Source organism: Epithele typhae (assembly GCF_022376455.1).
Source record: "Epithele typhae strain CBS 203.58 chromosome Unknown BXZ73scaffold_47, whole genome shotgun sequence".
Classification (NCBI taxonomy): domain Eukaryota; kingdom Fungi; phylum Basidiomycota; class Agaricomycetes; order Polyporales; family Epitheliaceae; genus Epithele; species Epithele typhae.
Genome location: NW_025954238.1, coordinates 245923 through 261212, shown reverse-complemented (window position 1 = coordinate 261212; position 15290 = coordinate 245923). Strand labels below are relative to the sequence as shown.

General features: G+C 55.0%; 7 protein-coding genes across 7 annotated transcripts; 2 read left to right on the top strand and 5 right to left on the bottom strand.

Moving 5' to 3' along the window:
- Positions 1-212: 212 nt before the first annotated feature.
- BXZ73DRAFT_91571 (SET domain-containing protein) lies at positions 213-1877 on the bottom strand (the record flags this gene model as incomplete). The annotated part of the gene is made up of 5 exons (XM_048026023.1): positions 213-454; positions 533-781; positions 833-998; positions 1092-1585; positions 1643-1877. 5 exons carry the CDS (start codon positions 1875-1877, stop codon positions 213-215), a joined length of 1386 nt encoding a protein of 461 aa, XP_047875153.1.
- A 130-nt stretch (positions 1878-2007) lies between these two features.
- On the bottom strand, positions 2008-4465 carry BXZ73DRAFT_91570 (uncharacterized protein; the record flags this gene model as incomplete). Its single annotated transcript, XM_048026022.1, has 10 exons — positions 2008-2224; positions 2282-2635; positions 2687-2802; positions 2854-2969; positions 3019-3349; positions 3406-3552; positions 3604-3709; positions 3762-3849; positions 3901-4097; positions 4158-4465. The coding sequence occupies 10 exons, from the start codon at positions 4463-4465 to the stop codon at positions 2008-2010; spliced, it is 1980 nt and encodes a 659-aa protein (XP_047875152.1).
- Positions 4466-4732: 267 nt separating this feature from the next.
- Positions 4733-5912, bottom strand: BXZ73DRAFT_51230 (uncharacterized protein; the record flags this gene model as incomplete). The annotated part of the gene is made up of 4 exons (XM_048020590.1): positions 4733-4865; positions 5119-5417; positions 5474-5649; positions 5705-5912. The coding sequence occupies 4 exons, from the start codon at positions 5910-5912 to the stop codon at positions 4733-4735; spliced, it is 816 nt and encodes a 271-aa protein (XP_047875151.1).
- A 381-nt stretch (positions 5913-6293) lies between these two features.
- On the top strand, positions 6294-7531 carry BXZ73DRAFT_91568 (phosphoglycerate mutase-like protein; the record flags this gene model as incomplete). Its single annotated transcript, XM_048026021.1, has 6 exons — positions 6294-6329; positions 6469-6518; positions 6570-6577; positions 6636-7169; positions 7271-7308; positions 7361-7531. 6 exons carry the CDS (start codon positions 6294-6296, stop codon positions 7529-7531), a joined length of 837 nt encoding a protein of 278 aa, XP_047875150.1.
- A 128-nt stretch (positions 7532-7659) lies between these two features.
- Positions 7660-7966, bottom strand: BXZ73DRAFT_20433 (uncharacterized protein; the record flags this gene model as incomplete). The annotated part of the gene is made up of 2 exons (XM_048017603.1): positions 7660-7785; positions 7841-7966. Coding segments are annotated over 2 exons (252 nt in total), but the record flags the coding sequence as incomplete, so codon positions are not given.
- Positions 7967-7973: 7 nt separating this feature from the next.
- On the top strand, positions 7974-12490 carry BXZ73DRAFT_91566 (ubiquitin elongating factor core-domain-containing protein; the record flags this gene model as incomplete). The annotated part of the gene is made up of 22 exons (XM_048026020.1): positions 7974-8115; positions 8284-8564; positions 8617-8689; positions 8752-8830; positions 8881-8902; positions 8926-8997; positions 9049-9198; positions 9288-9577; positions 9606-9735; positions 9785-10000; positions 10053-10176; positions 10229-10386; positions 10436-10480; positions 10529-10686; positions 10747-10839; positions 10890-11007; positions 11057-11174; positions 11229-11273; positions 11324-11405; positions 11467-12113; positions 12166-12315; positions 12378-12490. The coding sequence occupies 22 exons, from the start codon at positions 7974-7976 to the stop codon at positions 12488-12490; spliced, it is 3306 nt and encodes a 1101-aa protein (XP_047875148.1).
- A 138-nt stretch (positions 12491-12628) lies between these two features.
- On the bottom strand, positions 12629-15088 carry BXZ73DRAFT_51198 (trafficking protein Mon1-domain-containing protein; the record flags this gene model as incomplete). Its single annotated transcript, XM_048020580.1, has 11 exons — positions 12629-12769; positions 12819-12930; positions 12985-13169; positions 13226-13383; positions 13441-13652; positions 13697-13782; positions 13837-13979; positions 14034-14148; positions 14210-14396; positions 14446-14509; positions 14689-15088. The coding sequence occupies 11 exons, from the start codon at positions 15086-15088 to the stop codon at positions 12629-12631; spliced, it is 1803 nt and encodes a 600-aa protein (XP_047875147.1).
- Positions 15089-15290: the final 202 nt, after the last annotated feature.

Genomic DNA, 15290 nt, shown 5'->3' with positions numbered 1-15290 from the left:
CACCGGCCGTTCACGCACATCCGCGACTGCACTGCAATTGTGATCTCAGATGCTGACATTGAACATTGCTCGAAGTCGCGGCCGAACCGCGCCGCGAGTGACCGGGACTCTACAGCATCGCGCTGCGCGCAGAAGATGGATGTTCGCGGCGTTCCGCCGGCGCACACGACTGTATGGTTCATTGTACAGAGTTTTCCGATGACGCCCCCCATTCAGTGTGCACGTCCCTGCGCATCATCTTCCAACACCTTTCCCAGTACCTGAACCTCGTCCAACGGCCCGCCCTCGTCCCCTTCTGCTCCAAAGTTGCTCAGGACCCCGGTGGCGAACGCGAGCGCATCCCCGGCGTGTCTCCGCACCTGCTCCTCCGAGCCAGCGCCGAGCCCCGCCAGCGCGCCCGGCTCCGCGCAGAGCAGGTTCCAGAGCGTCTTCGCGAGCTCGAGTGCGTGCATGCCTGTCGACCGTGTCGCCTCAACTCAGGAACAGACGGGAGCCCCAGGCCCGCTCGTGGGAGATGGGAGGTGGGACGTACCGATCTGAGGGTAATTCGGCGGGTACACCACCACGTACAGCGCGAGGAGCGTGAGCCCGGCTTCGACAGCGTGGCCGTACGGGCCCTCGTGTGCCGTGCGGCTGAACGCCTCAGACAGCGCGGGAAGGTAGTCTTCGTGCAGGACAGCGCGGAGCTCGAGCGGCAGGCCCTCGAACATCCCAGGCGCGGTCGGGATGCGGACGGAGCCCCGCGCGACGTCCCCGAGTGCGAACTCGCGCAGGGCGGCGTCTAGGTGTGCGATTCCCTTGTCGTCGGCGCGCGAAGGCGGAGCGCCGCTACCGTCGGTGGGTGAGTCTGTATCCGTCCGCAGGGGTGGGGCGGGAACAGGGTCGATGGATGACTGGAAGGTGCAGAGTCGGCAGCCGCATGTGAAGCCGTAGTTTGCGCGCAAGGCGTCTTGACGTGTTCGATATGGGAGGGCGGGGTCGAGATATGGAATCGTGACCTACCGGACGTCGAATGCGGAATATTTTGCAGAACGAGAAACAGTGCAATTTCGTGAGTATGACCTCTGTACTGACACGAAAGACAGACGAACCTCTTCGCATTCTGCAACATCCCGCAAAGCTACGACATCCATACGGGGCGCTCCAGACGGAGTAATGATGTACTTGCAAACGGCTGAAGGGGCGCAGGAGTGATTGAACAGACGACTCGCCAGCGGAAAGACCCCGTGCGCGTAAGCGTCCAGGTGCGAGTGAAGCACGAAGTTGTTGTTGCCAAATCGCGCGTAGAGGTCCGCTGCTAGCGCGAGGGTTTCTGGCGTTTGCGCACTCGCCGGAAGGCACAGAGGAGGGACGAAACCGTCTGACCTCGGAACTCCGAGGAGGTCCAGCATCGTGGCATGCGGATGATGCAGATCGTCTTGTGCGCGTTCCCCGCACCATACATCGGGGTCGACTAGAAGCTGGGAAAGCAAGAGCGCATCCACTTGGTCATGGCTAGTAAGAGCTTGATACTGGTTTGACGCGGTGAAGGTGTTGTAACGCTTGCAGAGTTTCCTATGATGCGCCTTCCATGCCTTGCCTTGACCTGCGACGCGCGAAGTAAGCGAGCGGGAAGATCAGCCAACATAGCACGCATTCGCACATGCGGTACCACAGTACCAGAAAGACGCGCACCCTGAGCACCTAGAGAGCTGCGCGGAATCGGTCTGCACTCGATGGCATTCGTCGCAGCGCTTGCCCTTCTCAGAGGGGAGGAGAGCAGTCGACAGAGCGGGAATGCTTGCGATTATGGAACCGATTCGAATGGTTCCAGTTCCCACAGCAGCATTCCTTGCATCCGGATGTGGCTCGAGGCGAACCAAGAGAGGTGGGTTCATGGTGGGAGTAAGCAGAGCCGAGGTAAAACCAGCATCGGATTGCTGAGCATAAATGGATACTCTCCCACGGTCATTGAGTCAATGGTGCACAATACAAAGCTGCATAGAAGTGCTACATTATCCACCGAGACTATTCGACGTCGACGTTGATGATCGCAATATCCTCGTATGGCTTATCCCCTTTGTTTGTTTTCACGTTCTCGATAGCATGCACAACCTCCAAGCCCGACAAAACACGACCGAAGATTGTATGCTTGTTGTCAAGCCAAGGGGTCGCGTTTGTCGTGATGAAGAACTGCGAGCCGTTCGTGCCTGGACCTGCGTTCGCCATACTGACAGTATACGGTCTGTGAAAACGTACTTGTCAAGCCTGACTCTAGGGTAACTGTTGCACGACCACTCACCTATCATGCCTGAGTTCGTCGGAGAATTCATCCTCGAACTCCCGTCCCCAGATGGACGTCCCTCCCGTACCATCTCCAAGAGGATCGCCCGTTTGGATCATGAACTTTGGAATGACACGGTGGAAGATGACGCCCTCAAAGTAGCCCGTGCGTGCGTGCCCGACGAAGTTCTCGACGGCTTTGGGGGCTTGCTGTGGGAACAAACGAATGTGCATGTCGCCAAGCGTCGTGTGGATAGTTGCGCTGTTTGCAAGGGGTGATGGCCCCCCTCGGATGGCTGGTGCTGCAGCTGCAATTGACTGCTCTTCGCGCGTTGGGCGCTCGTTGAAGATGTCACGGTCACCAGACTTATCCCTGTGGGCAGTGTCAGAGATGTCAGAGTCACTCCAACAGAAACACACGTACTCTGGGTCTAAACGAGTGAACATGTAAAACCTTGACCGCTTGTACCCAGTGCAGGACAATGTAGGGTCACGCACGGCCTTCTCCGCGAGCAAGGGATTTGACGATGCTGCTGCGGCCTGACATAAGGTGTAAGGTCATGTTGAACAGCCGAGTACCATAACACTCACAGCGGTGGTCAAGCCCTTCCTTGCAGGCGCTCCTTGGTATAGTGTCAAATGCATGAAACGGACGGTTTCATCTTTTCCCAATAGTCGGACTACCCTGTTGGTCACCGTGTTCACCACTTGCCTGAATTCAGAACGTGCACATCGCGACGAATGAAGGATGCTCACCCTTAATACCGAGCAGTGTCGGGTAGATAATAAAAGAGCCGCTCTCATCCCAGACAGCGTTGATCCACATCCCCGGTATGCGGTCGTCTGGTCCCGGGAGCTCCAACTCGCGTTCTGCCGCCAAACGACGACCGAATTCCATGTCTTCGACCTTGTACACGGCGGTCCCTGCTTGCTGCATTTCCTGGATCGCCACGAGTGATTCGTCGTATTTCCGTGTCATCTTCCCTGACAGGAAGGAGAAAACGCGTATTTGGCGATCGGGTAGGGAAAATGTGACGAAGTGCGAAGAGTCCGGGGAAAGGGTGATACAGGTCGGCGTTGATTTTGACTGTTCACATGCGATGATTTGAGCCAGTCGCGCCCCCAACTAAGAACGATTCGCACCTTCTTAAACTCGTACAGATCCGTCTCACTCTTGTAGTTCCACAGCCCAGGGACATTCTTCGGCAGATCAAAGGGCTCTAAAGGCTGCCAGTACTCGACAAAGCCGCCTTCGTCAGCGGACACTACGCAGTTGTATCTGTCGCTGTACTGAGGAGGTTGTTCAGGACTGGAACATGCTACGAAGGGAGGTCGACTTACGGTCATGATATGTACGGATGACCGATGGAGCTTGCCAATAGTCTCAAGCGGAGTTCCATCTCCTCTACCATCATACAGTCGAATGGTACCCGAGCCACGTTCTGAACTGCAAGGCACGTCAGTCGCGCGGGAGGAGAATGAAGGGTGACCTGACATACATTGCCAAAATGCCCATTGCCTGTCCCCGCTTGTGCACCCAACAACACGCATGAGGTGTATATCCGAGCTTGAGCATGTTGATCATGTCTCACGTCTCTATGAGCACCGAACCGTGCTCGAGCGGTGCGTGGAACTCACCGAAGTTAATGACATCGAACACTTTTGCGCTCCCATCCTCCGCAACACTCGCGAACAACTGCCCATCCGCACTCGCAGAGACTGCGACGACAGGGGCGAGATGCGCGCGGTAGTGTTTGACGAACTCGATGCCCTGCTCTTGTTTCTTCCACAACTTGATGTGCCCATCAATGGACGTCGTCAGCAGGAACTCTGTTCTGCCAAGGTAGACCGTTAACTCAGCAGCAGCACACCCCGAGCACAGAACTAGGAGATACCTCGTAAACACGTTGAAGTTGATGGCTTCGCGGTGCATGAAACTCTTGTAGTAACGGTCGGCGGAAGGGAGGTGCTCGAGGTAGAGCTTTTCGTGGGGCAGCACCTTGCGTTTCTTCTTCACGACGCGTCCCTCCACATCCGCAGGCATGGGCATGGGGCCTACGTCGTCTTCCGAGTCGTCGACCGCATCCATAGCGTCCGGACGGGGTTCTGCATCGTCGTCTTCAACCTGGTGACCGTTCTCCGCGTCTTCGCCATTCCGTGAACGTTTGCCCAGAACAGACGCCTCGCGTTCGGAATCAGACATATGAGCGATTGGGTGTCAAAGAGTGAGGAACAAGTGAGCGAAAAGAGAGCAGGGAGTCGGAATGTGGGGAGAGAAAGAGTCCCGGCCAGCGCGGAAGACCGCCACGCGTCTCCAGATCTCCCACTCCTCCAGCCCGACCTAACGCTCATCTCAAGTTTATGTGTATCCTCGTGGTCGAATGTTTATCCAAAATCGCAATGACAACGGCTAAGAGAATAGGTATAGCTTCGCAAGTAAATACTCGAGGTCCGATGACTATAATATGTGCTACATTACGACGCAATCATCCTTGCCACCCCCTTCCGCCAGGAACGCTTTCTCTTCCTCGCTCAAGGGAATTCCCTTGCGCGCGCGCTCCTGGATCGCCTTGCGCCGGCTCTCGCGCTCTGCCTTAGCTCGTCTGAAGATATTGATACAGTGAAAGGAGTCCAGTTGATTGTCGATACAGTGGAGAGATTAGGCCGCGCCGAAGATGGATGGTGGAACAAAGGATAGAGGAGTATAAGCAGTTGGTTTCGGGGACGAGCGTTCAGGTGGGTCGTGAGGATTCGTGTCGTTGATTACGGCGGTGAGGGAAGACATGGTAATAAGGATAGTCGAACTGTAGCTCGATGAGTGATCCACTGGCAAAGAGGAAGACGGAAGGGGCTTACCGTTCAGTAGAGGAGAATGGATTAGGTCGCGGGGCCCCAGAACCTGCAGGTTTCGAAGACGAGGAGGCAGTCGGTGGAGGAGTTTCTTTCTTGACAGGAACCTTCGGTCGCGCAACGGGTTTGCTCGCAGCAGCACGCTTGATTGCAGCTAAAGCGGCGGTAGACGCCACGCTAGTCTGGTTCGACATATTGTTCCATGTAGACGCCGCGCTGGAGGGCTTAGAAGTAACCGCAGCAGCCGAGGAGCAGGAGTGATCCTGAGGGAAGCGATGAGCAGGGCAAAATTGTTGCTTGCATGACTATACAAGAGGGTCTATTGAGCTTTGCGCAGAAGAGCGAGTTGCAGTGGACTCACACCACAACGGATGGGGGCAAAAAGAACTTTGCCACACTTCCCTCTGGCACACGTAGGAGCAGACTTGCCCGTCATCCTCCCGGTCATCACAGAACACTCGGTGTTGATATGCTGCTCCATGCGAATGTTCGGGTCCTGGCCCGGTGGGATGGCAACAGGAGTGTTACAGAGGGGACCTACTGAAAAGTAAGCCACCCAGTTTCCACCAAAGAAGCAGAGTAAGGGGCTTACAAGACGGAGCAATCCGGTCATGCTTCGCAGCATCGTACTTCTCGCAGCTATGGGCAGTGGGTAGGAAGTGGTCTCCGCAGAATGGCTGGGCACAATGTTGACACTTGAGTGGGAGGAAATCAACGAGCCCACATATCGGTGAAGAACATTGCTTGCCGACTTCCAGAAGTTGGTGGTCTCTGTTGGCCGGAGTGGAAGTGCCAGACATAGCGTTGGTGGGTGGGGAGGTAGTTCTGTGGGTGCTAGTATGGGGTGTAGTCGTGGTATAGAAGTGTCTCAAAACGAGGGGCAGAGAGACTTATAAACGGAAAGCCACAGAGAACGCGCGTCCACCGTGGAGGAGGACGCGCAAGCTGGAGGAGGATGCGCAAGCAGCAGTGGCCTGCCAAGAAGCTTCGCGCAATCGCTAGGCTGCTTAGTCACCCAAGGTTGATTACCTGAAACGGCGAAGTAAACGCTTGCTTACATAGGCGCTGACTCGACAAGCTTCCTGACTCAGTCTGACGCTGCAGGATCGATGTGGAAATTTGGAACGCTGCTGGTTGGTAGGACTCGGCTTTACAACACACATTGACACCACGATCGCGCTATGTCCGAGGCTAAACCAACTGTGATCGTAACCTTTGTGAGTTCAGAGCATAGGAGTACGGACTTGGGTGGGTTGTTGATCCAGATTGATTATAGATTAGACATGGCGAATCAACGGATAACTTGGTAGGTTCTCCCTGTACAGGAAACAACAAGGCCTCATATTGGAGGGCTAGCGTGACCTATGGGCGGGGTGGAAAGACGCGCCGTTGAGTAACCATGGCATGTAATGATTGTCTGTTCAAGGCAGGGCTCAGTCTAACCGCACAAATCGTAGGAATGAACGTGAGGATTTCTGTCTTATCTAACGTCCCTTCTTAACACAACAGCACTTCCTAGCAAGCTCAAGCACTCGCTATGTCACTGTCAACTACCTGTTTGTCCGCCATATACGCTTCTCCCTTGAAACGCGCGCTGTGGACAGGCCAGGCCGTCCGCGACCAGCAACCCGATCCAAAACCACCCTTCCAAGAGTCTCCGCTCATACGAGAGCAACACTTCGGTGTGGCCGAGGGCCGTCCGTGGTCGTGGCATCAGAAGGAGAACCTTTCGCTCGAAGAGCACTTCGCCCAGGGAATATATCCGGTCCTTCACGAGCGTCATCAGCATTTCCCCGAAGGAGAGAGCGTGGACGACCTTTTCGTCCGAGCATCACGGGCTATAGATGAGCTTGTGATGCCTCACGTATGGAGGGCGGCTAGAGAAGGGAAGACCGAGGTTCACATTGCACTGGCGAGCCATGGACTCTGCATTGGTGAGCTCATCCCGGCGCTGCTCTTGAAGGACTCCCAAGGAGTGCATCCGGGAGATCAGTATCGCGGATTACGCAACACCGCTTGGACCAGATTGACGGTGGAAGTGGAGGTAACCTGCCGAGGTATCCACGAGGAGATACGAAGACTGACCCCTCTGTAGGGCGCCCAAGAAGGAGCACCACTTACCTTCGAGGATAACAACTTGCCCAATCTCCGCGTCAAGTCACCGACATCAACCGCCATGAACACTTGGATAACGTCGTAAGTAGTTTCTACTGCACGGCATTTCACCGAGTTGACTGTCGCTGCACAGGTGCGCCAGAAGGGAGGGATTGGAAGTGCGGCCCACGACCCTAAGCAGCAAGACATTCGCGCCTTCTTCGGTGGGGGCAAGATTGCGAACAATGTAGATTTGGAAGAGGGTCGCAGCCTCAGCAACGCAAAGGATGAGGCAGACGTAGTGATTCAAGGGACACGACTTTAGCTCGAGCGTGGAAGCAACATTAGACTAATTGTGAGATATACGACAATGTGTAGAGAGCTGGGCTTTCGCTCAGCATGATTGGGAATGCGAAATGGCAACTAACTCACCAGGTACCATGGCCGCTAGTGTGAACCATACGGGAGTATCTTTTTGAGCCGTGCGGTTTGTGAAGGGCTGGAGTAGGCAGGTTGACCAAGTGCGTTTATCCGGCTAGGCGTTTTCGACACGTTTAAGTGACCGCGTCCTGAACGCCCCTACATCCCACATCTTGGTCAGGAACCACGCCCGTGGACCAGCTAGCCCACATACCCGCTTGAAGACGCCAGAGGGCATTGACCGCCACCTCTTCTTTGCCCCCTGATGGGTCTTGAGCTTTGGGAATTGTGGTGCTGCAGTGGTGGAAAAGAGGCGCGCGGTGCCCATGAGACGAGCTAGAGAGAACATGGCAGCACAGAAAGCACAAGGGTCGCGGGTAGAGGATAAGACCAGAGTTCGCGTCACTCAACCGGCGGGGCGGCGCGTCCGACGCGCGCTCCTGCCAAGCTCCTGGCGTCTGCAAGTCCGAGCCACTGGGTCAAGCGGGTGTCGATTGCATCTGACCCTCCTTCATCCTCCTCCACCTACCCTACTCATATCGCGATGGCTGCCAACCCCCAAGATGACGCCGAAAGGGTATGCATACCTCACCCGGTGCTTTTCCACTTGCAACGCTCACAGCGTTCCTGCAGATCCGACTGAAGAGGCTCGCTAAGCTCCAGGGAGCGCGTCCTCTACCCCAGTCGCTTCAACGTCGGCGAGCCCAGCCCCTGCCACTATACTTCCTCCAGTAGCTGCGCCTACGAAGCCTCCTCCGCCCCAACATCCCCCGAATCCAACGCCCGTGGTGCCAAAGCGACCCGTTGAACCCGCGTCAGCCGCACCTTCACCCGTGCCACTGAAGAAGAAAGCGCTTGCAGTCGCCGCGCCAATACAACTCGATCTGCCCCGGTGGGAGGATGCAACGATATCGAACGTATTCGGTATAACGCTGAAGGTATGTCGCATTTATGTTGCTCAAACCCTCTGAGATATGCATCGGCGGGCAGAAAGAAGTCGCGGAGAAGAGCAGCTATGAGATCGTATGGCTGAAAGGCTTGGCAGAGGAATTGCAAGGAGAAGGTCAGCAGCAAACGATTTCGTTCCTCCATGCAACTCCCCTTGTCTTATATTTTGTAATCAAGGCGTTCCACTGCAACTCAATGCTGGAGTGGCTGACCGCACACTAATAGCGCGCCTCGAGCTAGACCCACATTCCATGTCGTGAGTACAATCCCGCCCATGTTCTTTGCATAGTTTCATCAAAATCCCAGGGACGACCTTGAGTTCTTGCCTGTTCTGGCATCACTACCCCGCAGCAAACTGTGCTTGAATATTTGATCGGATGCTGGAAACGTCTCAATGCTTCCAGAGCCGTCATCCTCCGCAAGGTATGTTGGTTCGCAACTGCCTGGTTGCTCCTAAGACTCATTTTGTTGCAGACTCTCGTTCCACTCCATCAACAGCATGCACTCGACACGCTTGACAAAGTGCGGGACCTGATCATCAGCTACACTGGCCTCACCCTCCAAGAACCCGAGATGTTCCCTCAACCGAATATCCCGGGTAAGGAGCTAGGTGCTGCAGAGCTTGTACCTTCTTTCATGTCACTCTCCGCGCTCTCCGGCCCTTACCTAACTTCGGATTCTTCATCAAATCTCCTGACTCCTCCACTATCGAGACGTTCCTGCACGACATCGTCAGACGTTTCGAACCTGACAACGAGCTTGATACGGTCCTTGGGCCTGTAGTCGTGAGGCTGTGCTCTCATGAGTCTCTGCAGGCCGGCTTTGCCAGCGGCGATGGCTGGCGAGGTGTGGTCAGTGGGCTGGAAGCTCTGATCAGCGTCAAGGCCATTGCAGCAATGATCACAAGACTGCCAGAATGGAACCCAGACGTCCCTGTACCCGAGTTCGAGCTCAAGAGCGTGATGGGTCAACTGCTTCGACTAGGGTATTCCCTCGTGAATGGGTGAGTAGCGAACGCGACAGTGAAGTAGAATTGTACTAACCTTCTTTGTCCACCAGCCTTCCATCTCGGGGACATACTTCACCAACCACGAAACGCGTCCGCAGGGTGAAATCACCTCCGCGATGGCTAGTCTTCGTGGAACTCTGAAGACACTTCAAGTGAGCATTTTTCTTGCGATCCTACTGCTGGTCATTGACGCTTTTCAAGGCTTCACTGTTCCAGATCTTCAACACCCTTGTCCGCGCCTCCCCCGACGCCAGGGAAGCGGTGTTGCAATACTTTTCCAGAGCTGTCAACATCAACCGCAAGCGTGCCGGCATGCAGGTCGATCCCCTGACCGTGTCCACGGATTGCTTCGTCATGAACTTGCAAATCATCCTTTTGCAATTCTGCGAGCCTTTCATGGATTCTCAGTACAGCAAGGCAAGATTCTGTTCCTCAGCAATGTGCATATACTGACACTTCCGTGCACCAGATGGATAAGATTGATCCTGCATACTACGCCCACTCTTCCAGGATCGATCTCAGCGAGGAAACACGCATTAACGCCACAAATGAGGAGGCAGAGGAGTGGAGGACGCAGAACGAGACGATATCTGGTATGTCTTGCTTTTTTATCATCTTGTTCGGGAGGACTGACGGGGTGGACAGCTCCGCCGAATTTCATCTCTGATATCTTCTACCTGACCCTTGCTGTTAACCACATTGGTCAGCAGAAGTTGACCAATAACGTCGAAGAGCTCATGAAACAATACGACGACATTCGACGCAACCTAGAGATCCTACAGGAAGACCAGTCTTGGATGGGGGTGAGTTCCGATTATTGCTACATTCTGGTTTGAACTAATCCCCGTGTAGACTGCGTACCAAGCTCGCACGGAGGCTGTGATCAATGCTGGCAAAGTAAGTTCAACCAAACTTCACTTGTGATATCCGCTTACTTCTGAACAGGCCGAGAAAGACAAGGTGTATGCGGCACAGCTTGCGTATGAAACCCAGCTTTCAGAGCCCGAGCTCGTATTTCGGTCCATCAGCTTCGCGAATTTGGTGTCTACTTGGTTGGTCCGACATGTCGACCCGCTCAAGCGGCACCCAAACCCCGCCATCGTGTACGTGATATCCCATCCATGGGGTAGATTCGTATCACAAGCCTGACGTTGTGTGGTTAGGTTGCCGCTTCCCAAGGATGTCCCAATATCATTCCGCGTTCTTCCAGAATACCTTGTCGAAGATGTGATCGAATATCATCTCTACGTTATTCGGTACGAGATTCATAGGCACCTCTTGGGAAGGCATCTCATTGTTCGCGTAGGCAATCTCCCAAGAGCCTTGAGCTTTCTGGCAGGAACGAAATGATTGTATGGTGTCTCACTTGGCTGACGTCGACGTGGTTCATCAAGAACCCATTCCTGAAAGCCAAGATCGTTGAGGTATGCAATTGGCTCCTCCCCTTGTACGATTGACTGCATAACCGGACAGGTGCTGTTTTTGGGGACATGGAGCTGGGGAGAACACAGAAGTGTTCTCACTACGTTACTCAACACCCATCCTATGGCGCTCAAACATCTCATGCCGTGCTTGATGAACTTCTATGTCGGTGCGTGTTTGTTATCGTCTAGCTCTATCAACATGCTTAGGCGCGTGTTTTCAGAGGTCGAGCAGACAGGGGCCAGCTCTCAGTTCTATGACAAGTTCAGTAAGTGAGCCTTCACCACAAGCGAGAGCTCCTCTCACTGGTTGTTGTAGACTCCCGGAGGAACATCGCGTATATCTTCAAAGTTATCTGGAACAACTCCCCTCATCGTGATGCGCTGAAGGATCAAGCAGCGTTAGTGGCACCACCTCATTTTTGTTTAGCATGACCGCCATGGCTGACATCTTCGGGGCAGTCACCATTCGGACCGCTTTGTCCGCTTTGTCAACCTCATGATCAATGATGTCACCTATCTCCTCGACGAGTCCCTTACTCAGCTTTCCAAGATCAACCAGATCCAGACCGAGATGAAGGACCGGACGTCGTACGAAGCACAGCCCCAGCAGTATCGTCGCGAACGCGAGGGCGAGCTTCGCACACTGGAACGCCAGGCCAGCAGCTACGTCCAGCTCGGCAACAGCACTGTCGGGCTCCTGAAACTCTTCACGTCCGAAGTCAAGTCGCCGTTCATGGTGCCCGAGATCGTCGACCGCCTCGCAGCAATGCTCGACTACAACCTTGATGTGCTCATCGGACGCTCGCAGCAGCTCAAGGTGAAGAACCCGGAGAAATACAAGTTCAACCCGCGCCAGCTGCTCGGGGACTTGATCGACATCTTCCTCAACCTCAGCGACCAGGGTGATTTCGCGCGGGCCGTCGCGGGTGACGGGCGCAGCTACAGGAAGGAGCTGTTCGAGTCAGCCGCGAAGACGCTGAGGAAGAACAACCTGAAGTCGCCGGACGAGATCGAGAAGCTGAGGCTTTTCACGCTGAAGGTCGAAGAAATGAAGGCGACGCTCGAGGCCGAGGATGACCTCGGTGAAATCCCTGACGAGTTCCTGGGTTAGTTTTTGCGCATACATTCTAGTCTGCATGCGCTGATCGCTCTGCACAGATCCGCTCATGTATACGATTATGCGCGATCCCGTCACGCTCCCGACGTCGAAGGCCGTTGTGGACCGCGCGACCATCAAGTCGCACCTACTTTCAGACTCAAAGGACCCCTTCAACCGCACGCCTCTCTCCCTAGATCAGGTAGAGCCTAGTACGTGTCCTTTTTTAGTGGTGGGCTTGCCCTAGTTTTTAACGCAACTCCGCCACAACTAGATGTCGAGTTGAAGCAGCGCATTGATGCATTCCTCGCGGAGCGGCGCAACAAGAACACTGCCCTCGATAAGCCGGCGGAGGAGGTAGTTCATATGGATGTATCACCAGAGTAGATCTGAACATTGTAGCCTAGTGTATCTACACGTTATGTACTGTTGTGTTGGAGCAAAAGGCTTCCGTGTTTGTACGTCGTACCGACTGTCTGTAGATGTAAAACGAAAGCCCGCGTTTAGAAAATGCATGACATGGGGCTAGAATACGGGAGCATCCTTCAAGAACAGCTGCTTCTCTTCCTTCTGCACCCAGCGTGCGATGGCGTTTGCGGCCCCTACAGCAGCGCTCTTTGGCAAACGAGGGGACAAGGCCAGGTACAACTCAAAAGGCTGAGTGATCTGAGGTGGCGTGTTAATGCTTGTTCGTCCGAAAAGCCGGCTCACGTACCCAGCCCATCACACACTCTTGACTAGTTCGTACGTACTGGAGCTTGAGTGTTCGCTCCTGGCCTGACTTTGCGTGGATCGCGTCGTACACCGTCTGGTACAGCGTGACCAGTCTGTTGAAGGGGAACGTCAAAGGATGTCCAAGAAGAAACCGGAGGAAGGCGCACCTCCGCTTCTCGTTCAAGTCGTCATACGGCTCCTCGAAGGTGGGCATTGTCAGTTGGACGTGCGAGCGCGACTTGTACACGAAGTGCCTCAATCCCGGGACGCCAAGATTGGAGACAGAGTACTCGGTGTCCCCCTGGGCGATAGCCCTCGCGAGCATCCGCGACAAGCCGTCATCGTTCAGCCTCTGCAACGTACTGTATGAGCCTATGCAGGACGGAGCAGAAGGAATCGAACACTGACGCGTGAAACGGTGTCGCACCAGCTTCGCACGGCGTCGAAGTCCGCGCTACCGCTGACTGCCACGACGGCGACATCGGGCACCGAGCTGGGCGCAATTGCGACCGTCGGAACCCGGGGACTAGTGGCCACGTCAGCCGTATCTGCAGGGGCAGGGCCCTCTTGTGCGGTCACCGGCGCACCGTCCGGTGCGACTTCTTGGGTGCTTCCTTGTGTACTCCCCCGTGTGCTTCCTGCGTCGTCTAACGAGGTGGACGAAGACTTTACTGGAGCTTCCGGAGCGTCTTCCCGGGGAAGGAACATCACGTAGGCATTGACGAAAGCGGAGGCATTGAACTTCGGTAGACAGACGGGGAGCCAGGACGCCGCAGCGGAGTTATTGAGGATGGATGGCGAGTGGATGGTGTTGATGAGGATGTGAAGATCTGCACTTGGAATCAGCAGGAAGAGGTGGTCAGTGCAGGAAATGGTTACTCGCCTGATGGATGAATAGAATGTTTCCTTGGTCTGACCAAGGTGATAACACGTCCCTGAGCTATCACAATGACGTAGAGTATGTCCTACTAGTATTTCAGAAAGGTTCCCAAGAAGACGAGCGTCGGCATGAAGCTCACCTTGATCTTCGATTTAGGCACCAAGATGTCCGCGACCGACTTCCTCAGCACTGGGTCAAGTTTCAAGCAATGGAGCGACGATGTGCTCATAGCCAGGTCCCACTCCAGTCTAGCCAACAAAGAATAGAGGAATGGTTCTGCGCCTGAGCAGGGCATGAGATGGGGTGAGCAAAGGTCAGAGCATGGAGCGGACGTACCTCCTAGTAGCCGTCTCAGGTCGAAATTCCGCCGTTGCTCGAACATTCGCCTCAACTGTTCAGCTGAGACTATGCTCAATATCTGCAAGTGTAGGTATTCCAGGTGAAACCTGGCCTTGCTTCACTAGAGTGAGCACAAACGGGGAAATAGAGCAGGAATGAACGAGGATACTGACCACTGATTCCGGCTCACCCCAAGAGGAAACACAAACGTAATACAAAGGCGGCCGGAGGAGGAAGACTATATGCAAGTCTCTCGAGTTAATGCTCCGCAGCTTGTCGTTGTCGTCCAAGAAGATAGAGATAAGGGCTTGGACAACACCCAACATGGACGTTACACCATCCGAGTTCGCGTCTCGGTCACTGCAGGGGTGTCATTACATGCGAAGACGAGAATTTGCGCACTACGAACCTGACGAATACCGGCTTTCCTGCATCTGTCAGGACGAAGTACTGGCGGGTGGTGTATCGCTCTGCTGGAACTACGACGTTCTGTCAAGAAACTGCTTGCAAGTCAGACACAGAAACGCGGCACACCTGGTGTATACGGGACCTCTTGTGCATGTGTAGAAGCCTCACTAGCCCGTCGTTTCATTTTCCCGATATCTGGTGCCGTTCAGAACGGAGCGAGTGTGCGCGAGAGGGAGTCTCACACCTTGAAACGACTCTTTCTTGCTCAGAGTCCGGCGTAACTGCTCGCGGAGAATCTTCTTGGATTCTTCGTTTCCTGCACGAGACTCCACAATACCGGCAGCACTTCCTTCGTCGCCGTCGACGAGGTCCACGTCTGCGTCAGGCTCTTGAACGATCATGATGCCTTCAGCCCCCGACGGGGAAGAGCTGCTTCCCCCTCCCTCCATTGCCGTGGGAGCCACAGAGCCGGGGGTATGCGTTGACGAAGATCCATGGCTGTACACCCGAAATGAGGACACCGATGCAACTGAACGGATGGCGGGTGGGGTCGCGAGGCGGGAAGGTGAGCGACCCAGGTCAGGGGTGCCAGGATATGAGGGCACGCGAGTCGGAGTGCGTGAACGGCGCGGGGTAGTCGACATGAATTGTCGGTATCCGGATGAGTAACCGGCCAAATTCGCAAGACGTTGAGGGAACAGTAGTCGCAGAGAAGTGCGCGTTGACTGGCTCACTTGCAGCCTGGAGGGGCGGTCGCGAGGATGGTGAGGGGAGACAGACAACCGATCACTTGTCCGGCCCGTCCACACCTCATCCTCCTCCATCAGCGCACCTTGGTATCCGAGT